Consider the following 10,383-nt stretch of genomic DNA (forward strand, 5'->3'; position numbering starts at 1 on the left):
CCGACGCCATCGTGATTCCCGTATTTATTTACGTTATTTGCTCTGCTACCATATTAAAGTTAAATAAACACTGTTGGAACTTGTGACGAATGTTTTATTTCACATAGAATAAAATTATAATGACAAGACATGCGATAACAAAAACTGTCGCTATGGAGACTGTCATTACAGTCCTCCTAACAATATCTTTAAGTGGGCAATAGCTATACGGTTTACCCTATGTCACAGGAATCATCTTAGGTGAAAAAGACTATAGCAGTGTCCGGTTGTTAGTTGAACGAACCCGTAGAGGGTTGAACCATTGAACGAATATCTGTATTACTACTCATTTGTAACAGTCATTCCTACTAATATTATAAATGTGAAAGTTTGTATGAATGTCTGAATGCTTGTTACTCTTTCACCCAAAAACTACTGAACGGGTTTTGATGAAACTACAGTATTGATTATAACCCAGAATAACATGTAAGCTATAATTTATGACGATATGTGACAAGCTAAATTCCACGCGGGTGAAGCCGCGGGCAAAAGCTAGTTATTTATAAATATCACAAATAATTGGGTATTTGCCACAACTCATTCCAATAATTCTAATACACTACTTTTTTGAAAAAAGGTGCTTCATTCGGATCTTAAAAACTTTTAATTTTAAATTACGATTTTGGTAGTTTTATCGAGTTCATAAAATTATGACGTCACTGGCTAGTATTGCCATACAAATATAGGAGTCTCGTTTTGTCAATTTTAAAAAGTACGTCAATTGATTGGTGATGGCAAATACTCTATTCTTTCTGCACTCAAAACCTTAACCATAGTCTTAACCTTATCTGCAGTGCGATTTGAAGTGCATCAAACTAAATGTAACAGAATAGGATATCAAAGTAATACAAATGGATCATAAATTAAGTCTTTTATTTCAGAAAACGATACAATATAGCATAATAGTTTAATATAACAACAATACCATACAGAAAATTTAATTAAAAGGTTCTCTATTGTTAATTAAAAATAAAAACTAAGAATGGTTTCTCGAATGGCCTTACTTCAATCAAATACTAATATATATCCCGAAATAAATAAAATATTTTTTTACATTACTAATACCAAAGCAGCAAGAATGTACATACGTTATCATAGACACATTAAAAATAATTGCAACTAAATTTTCGTACATTATCAACATAATATGGTTTAAATTGATAAGATCACTTTCCTTTATACTGAGTACTGTCACGACCAACTGCTACTATGTAAGTGCTACCACATTGATTTGGTCTTCCATGGATCAAGCGAATTTAGGTTAACATCAGTTCCACTGGAAACACGCATTAAATAAATCATGGAGTGAATTTTCCATATATTGCAATAGAAACACCGAAAACATGAAACATTTATTTATAAATATAATTATTATTACCTACTTTGATGCATGCACACCGATCTACCGCGATGTATCAAGTCATCATAAATTACAAATCAAAATTTAAATTAGGTAGAATATTAGTAAATACAAATTTATTTCTTGCACAAAAAACAACATTCTGGGTCAAGCAAATTTATCAACGGACAGGCAGGCACTCCTTTGTTCTGTTTTGTCTAGTGCGATCGGTGTCCTCTGAAGTCAAGTAAAAATAATGTTTCAGGTTGCATCAACTATACTTTTCGAAGATGACAATATTACTGTGTCGTCTCTTTATTACTATTGAGTCAGTTGGATGGAACCAACACAACAACTATAATCATTGTTACAAAATATCATCAAATTGTTGATTTATTGAAGTATGTTCTCATCGCAAAAATGAAGTTAAATGTTGCTAAATTCTTTCACGCTTAAAAGTTTTCGATAATCTCAATATTGATAATATTGTGTATATTAAAATAATAGACCAATATTGTGTATGTAAAAAATTGTCTACTCAAGTGTTATTTTACTTTGACTGTCCGAATGTGTGATTAATGCAACTTCATAAAATAATTTATTTTTACTAGACACAACGGCATTTTGCCACAATTTGTTTAATACAACAATGAAATTTAATGTGCAATTAACTTTATAAAAGGAAATTTCAAAATAATTATCCACATTCATTAAACATTTTAAGCGAGACTGCCTCATAAAGATATTATTTTTACCGTAACATAATGTCTATGAAATGCAATAATAATCAAGAATTAAATCTGTCTAATCATACTGACACAAATCTACGATTTAAAGGTGCTATGAACCATGACAAGGTCTAGAGTTACATAGAATATTAGTCGTGGTGTTAAAAAACAGATCCACGGTTAAATTACAAATATATCTATTTTGTCGTATATTTCACACTTCGCACTGCAAAGTAGTTCGACCTAGCTGAGCTTCGTTCATAGTAAATAAGACCTAATATAAAATCATGAACTTGTACTAAATATACCAACCCCAATACAATAAGTAGATTCATCATGGAAAATGATTTCGACGCGACCAAAAATGATACTTATTTCAATATGTTAAGCTCAGCTGAAGCCAGACCAGCCGCATAAAATCCTAATATTTAAGAAGCGATAACCTCACTTGCTGTATGACACTCCCACTGTGCAAGTATCTTTGTATTTACATGTTCTATGGTAGTAGTATGTATGATGAATGGGTTTTGCAATCTTAGTGGCCACTGAAATAATAACGTGAAATAATTTCACTATAATGTGTACCTATGTGCGACTTGAATTCGATTCGGGACGTTAAGACAAATCATTGAACAATGGCGCGGCGCGGAGCTCAAACCAGGGCGTGAAGCTTAGTTACTGCAGGCACATTAATTTGTATCTAGCAAAGGCATATACCGAGCCCGGAAAGTACATTGTGCAAAAAGTAAAAATACACACGTTTGACTTTCGGCGCGCACTCTGCAGGACTATCCAAGGTGCTGCACTGTCGGTAATGGAGCAACTTTGACTTAAATGGAGCAATATAGTTGCCTTATCTTGTAGCTTCAGAACGCTTTTAAGTTTTCAAATAGCTCCATCGCTCTTTACTTATGGTGAGATGCTGACAATAGTCACAGCACAGCTATATTTGAAAATACGACAACGTTACGATTAGTCCCTATGGGTATGCAGTACGGCGCGGGATCAGTGCATTCTCATTAAATATTTTAAGCGCACAATGGTGAACGTTACAATATATCTATCACAAAATATAGTTTATGTTCGCCTACGCCCTCGTTCTAAGCTCCGCAATCTACAATCACATAACACACGTTATATTTACGATTTTATATTAGGTACTAATTTATTTTTAATATTATAATCTATTTGTAAACATGTAACATAGGGAAAAAAAGTATATTATGTATTTTATCACCGAACTAGATATTCTTTTACAGGCATAAACACGCAAACGCAATGGCTTTAAAGAACCATTATGGTGCATCTATTTTATGAATACAACAGTATTTACGATAGTTTTAAAAATATCAATACAAAAAACGCGGCACAGGTTTGTATTCCTATAAAACTACTTATAATGGCCGAATCGAATAAATAGTCGACACAGATACATTTACCGTATTTTCAGATCAAGTGAGAGTGAAGGCACGGTTATTATTAATGTGAAAATACTAAGTACATAATATTTAAATATTTCAATACATTTATGTAAAATATTGCATATTGATTCATATTACCACTAATCCCTCTCACATTAGGGGCAAGCATTATTTTATGTTAGTACGCAGTAAGGAACCTAACAAAATGGAATAATTACAATTAACATGTTTTTTTTTTAATTGATCAATAATATTGTGATATGTGTAGAGAAGATTGCTTTTGCTGAATACATTATAATATATTTAATGACATTCGATATCGATTGAACTAGCCGGCCGCAAATCGTGTCCATTTTTTGCTGCAATCTCATAGTTCAGTTACATCAGGTTGTTCCAGCACCTATTATGCACTATACCTCCTTTCATTTGGTAAGGTGAGCGAACTATACTCGTGCACGGGCACATGGGAATGCGATATATACAATGCCTAATGTAAAAAAGAGACATGATAAAATAATATAGGTAATCATTTTACTCTTTTAATGATCCACGGTAATAAATGTAATGTTTTTGAGGTTTCTTAAAAAAAGTTTATTTAAAAAACTTATTGGCTTTATTTAACTGGCTGTAGGAAGTGTGAAGTTTCGTTAAACTATAAAAATGTTTAAAAAAGTTGTGTGGTGTAAAGGTCAGATAGGTTTGTTGCCATTTTTATCTTGAGGGCCAAAATTTTTTGCAAAATTCATCACGTCACTGTAAAACTGATGTAACTGAACAAATAATGAGGTTCCTGTCAATGTTTACTATTTAAACAAAACCAGCCAGGCATACATTACATTAACCTGCTATACTGCTAATTCACTACTTCTTTAGTCACTTGACTTTTATAAGGACTTCAGGGAATGATTCTGAGGGAAACAAAAAGTAAGCAATTTACTACTAAAAATGTTAACTGATAGTCGATTGGTGGCTAATTACAATCTTTACAAAAACAACAAATTAGAACACTTATTATCGTAAATCTTCACCACATTTATGATTAAATGCATAAAAGCGAAATGAAATAATAGGTACACATGAAACTTTATACTAGGACCAAAAGTAATAATTACAACTCTATATTAGGGCTAAATAGACACTGTTTTTATTTATGTAAAGATAAATCCTCAAGTTTATGTAAATGAGGAAAAAAAAACAGTCGCAAGCAATAGAATTATTAAAGTTCTACTACCAACAACCCCGGTTTCGCATGGGACAATTTAACATGTAGTGTATCGCCCTATATAAATATTGCTTGGGAACTTATCTCAATACTTCACACAATGGTGAGAACACCATCATATGCCACTCAGCATTTTAATCCAAGTACCATACGGATACTCCAACCACTCACACAGCGCGGGTCAAAAGGCACAACAATGCGGGGCGCGTCCCAAGTTAAAAAACATTAAACTATTGCTTGCGGCTGTCTTAACCTATAACCAGGCTGAGGAGAATTATAGACCTCACATAAATTTGAGCTAAATGCTGTGGATGTACGGTTGAAACCTAAGCCTGGTTAAGGGTCCCGGTAGGTGATATTTAGTCATGTTATTGTAATGATTTGCCCTATAAAATGATCGTGATGACCTATGTAACGGTCGCAATGATTGCAGACTATACGGTTCTTCATCTATATTAATAACTGAACAGAAATACAAGCTAATTGCTAGTTCGTACAGAACTTTCTAATAATAAATACAAAATTAATAACTGCAAATGGTTAATGTAATGGGATATTAGTATCACGGGAAAATTGTCTAAATCTCAACAGTTCTTTGTAAGTAAAATTATAAATGAAGTAAGCGACATCAAACTACTGTTGCAGTAAATAGGCAAGCAAAGGCACTAAATCCTACTCAATGAGCATAACTATCTTTATCTTCAAAATAACTTTATCTTCTGCATGATACACATAAAAAAATTTGACGAACAATGAGTACTCACTTATTTAAACAGGTAATTAGTTAAACAGTACTTCTAATTTTTGTCACTATAACATTACCATAGTTTTTAAGGTTCTTCATAAACTATGTAGAGTCAACTATTAGTGCCTTTACCTCGCTAACAATTAATAAATTATTGTTTTAAACGACTGAATTTATGGAACGAAACGTGGCAGCTGTATAATACTGTGTAGGCAGGTACGCACGGATGGGCAGTTGTTGATTCATAACAACTGTGAGTCTTAAACCCTGGATCGGAGAAGAAAGTTCGAATGTTTGGTGACTTATCCCCATTGACTGGTTGAGGGTTAACAGTGTCCGTAAAAATGACCGAGGCGATCGAAATATACGTTCTACGTGGACAAGTTCGAAGTTGAACTAGGTTCTTATCAGTAATTTGCGTGCATTCACGCGAACCGAACGTTCGTTCCTCCGTGCGGACCCGACTCATGTGTCAGTACATTGTTCCGCTACTAAACGAATCGCTACGTTTTGCTGTACGAGTCTGTTTATTGAACTTGAATAGTTGGCAACAATTTACTATTGAGAGGTCGCGTCGTAATTATGAGCTCAAAAACTAAGCTTCCAGGTAGTTCTCATATAATCCTTAAGCTGCTTTGTGCGAGAGGGATGCGTTGGGTGGCAGTGATCCCACGATTCCATCATTTAACAACATTAACGATTATAAGCAGCAATATCATCGATTAAAACTACGGTTATTTTCTAAAATTAAAAAAATAGAAATACCATAAACATTTTGATTTTTAACGGCTTTACACGTAAACGATTAATAGTAAATGAAGCCCAGCATAAAAGGCACTATTGTGGTGTTATAATACTGTAATATTAACCAACCTCCGCATGATACCGAAAGGAGATTGTTAGAAATGTGAATGTGAATTTTCAAAACGAAAAATCTGTAAAAATAACCGTAGAATCGACGATTACATTGTCACGTGTCGTCATACGGTATCGAATCAATCGTGGCATCACTCGGGAGTGGTGTAACAGCGGTGTTCGTGAGGTGTTGTAGGGTCACCGCGCGCGGCGGCGGTTGATTCACATGAGGAACTTGCCGATGATGATGCCGATGAAGGCCATGACTAGCGCGGTGGCCAGCCACGGCACCGACGCGGTCTGCGCCGTTTTCTCCGGCCCGTACGAGTGCGGGCGGACCGCGCGCCCGTCGCCGCCCGCGGACTGGTGCAAACGTAGCAACTCTTCCTGAAAACCCCGCCAACTTTAATATCCAACTAACGCTCCTAAAAAAAACGCTTCTTAAGCCCTCATATCTTTATTCTCGCTCAACATCCTAGAGAATTGGGCATGGCTGAAAACCAGTGTTGCAAGGATCTCTCCTTACAACGTAGACTGAGCCAGGTCCAATTGCCTTCGGTGTACTTCATAATATTATTGTAAGTCTAACTACCTGTACCTGTCTAATGGTTCGAAGGCAATAAATACATTATTTATTTATTTAAATCTAAGAAATTTACGCTAAGTTGCACCACCTTGCTTTAACCGTAACTATGAATAACCATAACCAGCATGGGCGTACCCAGCTTCTGCTTTAGGGGCCTATCAAACCACATTTTATAGGTCAGATCAATTGACTTAGCTCATTCAAAGCTCCTGGGTACGCCCATGATAACCGAGGTTTTTTTTTGTATGGAGTTTGACAGACTTTTGACGTTTATTATAGTTGAACTAAGATGGCGCAATCCAGCCTTAAAAACAACCATCGCGTCAGCGTAAGCATAACCTTTTACGCTATAAGCTGTAAACATAGTAGCAATCGCCCCGCGTAAACAATTCGTAAGCAAAACGTATCCTATTACTAATTGGACACCTGTCTGTCGCAAATGTATTGTAAATTTCATGTATTTCTATACTTGAAACATTGCATTGCATTCAACTTGTACTGACGGCGATTGGTTACGCCTGTTTTCATAATCATTGTTGATTCATATTCAACCAAAACGTTATGGACTATCACTCCAGTTTTGTTTTACACAATAAAATCGTTGTTGGGTAGTCGGAGTAGACAGTTTACGCTTCACTAAATTAATTTTAGAATTTCGAATTTACATTCGCATAGGCCTATAATGATTAACACTGTGTAAAGTACGGATCAAGAGTACATAAATAAAAAGAAATAAAACAGTTTGCAAATAAACAATGGCCAATTATTAAAATTGAAAATAAAAAAAAAGAAAATTCGCATAACTAGAAAATGTTTTCGCAGTGCCAGAAAATAATAACAATTTAGCTCTCTAATAACCATATAAATAAAAAAGTGTATGTAATCCGTCTTATCTGTTATACTTATCAAAGAATGCTTGATCGACTATGGATAAAAATTAAATCAAATCGGTTTGTGTAAGATAATATTTTATATTCGTAGAGTGAGGTTGAGACAAGGTAATTAACATTTTATGATTTTAAAGTGCTTTATCGCTGGCAAAACTAAGAAAAGCTTGTACAACAAAGGACATGTAAACATAAGATAAAAATAAGAAATTAGAACTAGTTAGTGCCCACTCATTCCTTGATCATCATTTTTTAAATCATCATCATTTCAGTCACAAGGCCCTTAAGACGTTCTCTGTTGAAAATAGGCCACATCCAATGAGTTCCAGATTGACCTAAGCCTGCATCCAGCATCCATTTTGTAAGTAATTGCATTTTCAAGGCACTGTCTCAAATGTGAGGCAGCCTAGGCTTGAGGGCAAATATCTGGGTGCTGAATGAGTTGGGACTATTGGGGGTTGGGACTACGCATCATATAAAATACCGATAACATGCACCATCCTTAAGCCTTGGGCAGACCAAACGCGGGGCAGTAGCAGCGCAGTTTGAATGCGGGCCCGCGCAAGTTGTAATACAAGAAACTCTTTGAAGTGTGTCACACCAAATTTGAACGCGGGCCCGCGCTCCAACTGCGCCGCACTGCAACTGCCGAACGACCATCGAGGCGGCGCGGGTGCGGGACAGAAGCGGTGCGAACGCGGGACCGCGCTGTTGTATTACTATGGCGGCCATATTAGCATGTCACAACGGACGCAGGGCGGTAGCAGCGCGTTGAAAGCAGTTTTCGAATATTTAAATTTTTGAGAACCACCCGCGTTGCAACTGCTTTGAAACTGCGCTGCTTTCAGTGTGCCTCAGCCGCGCTGCAACTGACCCGCACTGCTTCTGACCCGCGTTTGGTCTGTGGAAGCTTTTAAAATTACACATAATCACATCCTTATTTTCCGCAACCTTTTTAACCTTCGTGTGACATAAACATAATTATAGGATAACCATCATTACAAACAAAACATTCGACTTACTTTTAGTTGCAGATTTTCTTGTCTTAATTTGCTCTCTTCTTCCCTCAACATAATGACTTCTAAAGTAGCTTTCTGCAAATCACTTTCCACATTTTCCGATTTTGGGAAAGTCTGAAAGATTTAAATATCCGAGAATTAGTGAAAATAAAGGAATCATGTAATAAACATAAAGGATTGGTGTTGAAATTGCAACAAAAAAGTAAATTCATGCGTTTCACAATAAACACAGGGATATAGGTACAAATTAAGATGTTAAAGGTAGAAAGTAAGTAAGAAAAACAACATTTCCAGTTAGTAGTCACTTGTGTGTATGAAGATGGTCAGTTATAAAGCTCGGCGAGACGCTTTTAAAACAACATCGCGTGATAATAATTATGCGTTTTTAATATTATGTAGTGCTCGAAATAAGCTTTAAATAAATAAACCACTTTTATAATAATAAAATTAATATAATATTTTAAACTATTATGTTGCATTTTTTACTATAAAATTATCACTTCACGGGATTTATTGCAACAATATCTATTTTAACGGTAAATAATATTTACCCTCCCGACGTTTCGGCTCGGTTGCACGAGTTTAGTTTTTAATAGAAAGGATGGTGTCAACAATTAGAGTTCGTGTCATTATAAGATAACCAAAGTCTATTGGCATGGACTAACTGTATTGGAAACTTCTAGGACTACTTGAGGGTTACCATAGTTTGAAATTAGTGACAGGTCAAATATTACCTCATACAATAACGTGATTGATTCATAATTTATTAAAAATAACGCCACCTTTATAAAAGGACACCAACAAAGTTTCTTTCAAGAACTTGACCACTTTTTAAAAGATCTCTCATTAAAATTCATCGGTAGGTGTTTCTACCACTCTTTTTCTTTGCATACTTTAAGCCACCTTTATAAATATGTCTGGTTTTTATCCGGTTTACGTTGCATCATAAATTAAAAAATCTACGAAAATACGAGTATTTCATGAAATCCTATGAACCCTTTTTGCACTATAAATTAACCCCTTTTAATTAATGGTACCTACCTACTTACCTAGTTACTACGAAAACAAAAGCCTCTATAAACATGAATTATTATTAATTATCATTAAATTCGACTTTCAATATTCTGAGAAAAACACGAACAGCAACGGCCATTCGGGATAGTGATTCTAGTTCACTGTAAAACTAATTTCCAACCATTTACACCTTGTATATTTTGATGTTTTATGTAAATACTAGCTGTGGCCGACACTTCGTACGCGTGGACCCCGTTTTACCCCTTTAGAGGTAGAGTGTCGTAAAATCCGTTCTTAGTAGACATTTACACCCTATATACAGGGTGGAATTTTGTAATGCCACCTGGAGGGAAAGTTCTCTTAATACTGTAGATAGAAAATTTTACTGAAAGAAAACATTCCTTTATTTTTTAAAAGAAAGAGAACTGCATTCTAAGAATTTCGACAATTTTAGAAAATTCACTACCATACTATACAATTTTCTGTACATAATTAAAATAATTTAAGACTTAATGGTTTTCCTTTCAT

The 10,383-nt window shown here is 35.1% G+C and overlaps 1 protein-coding gene across 1 annotated transcript; it reads right to left on the reverse strand.

Annotated features, from left to right (window-relative positions):
* Positions 1–1,261: 1,261 nt before the first annotated feature.
* Positions 1,262–8,964, reverse strand: LOC114364600 (uncharacterized; the record flags this gene model as incomplete). The annotated part of the gene is made up of 2 exons (XM_028320811.1): positions 1,262–6,736; positions 8,845–8,964. Coding segments are annotated over 2 exons (285 nt in total), but the record flags the coding sequence as incomplete, so codon positions are not given.
* Between the last annotated feature and the right edge of the window lie 1,419 nt (positions 8,965–10,383).

This window comes from Ostrinia furnacalis, unplaced genomic scaffold (genome assembly GCF_004193835.3).
Source record: "Ostrinia furnacalis isolate ACB-3 unplaced genomic scaffold, ASM419383v2 OfSCF7454, whole genome shotgun sequence".
In the NCBI taxonomy this organism is placed as follows: Eukaryota; Metazoa; Arthropoda; class Insecta; order Lepidoptera; family Crambidae; genus Ostrinia; species Ostrinia furnacalis.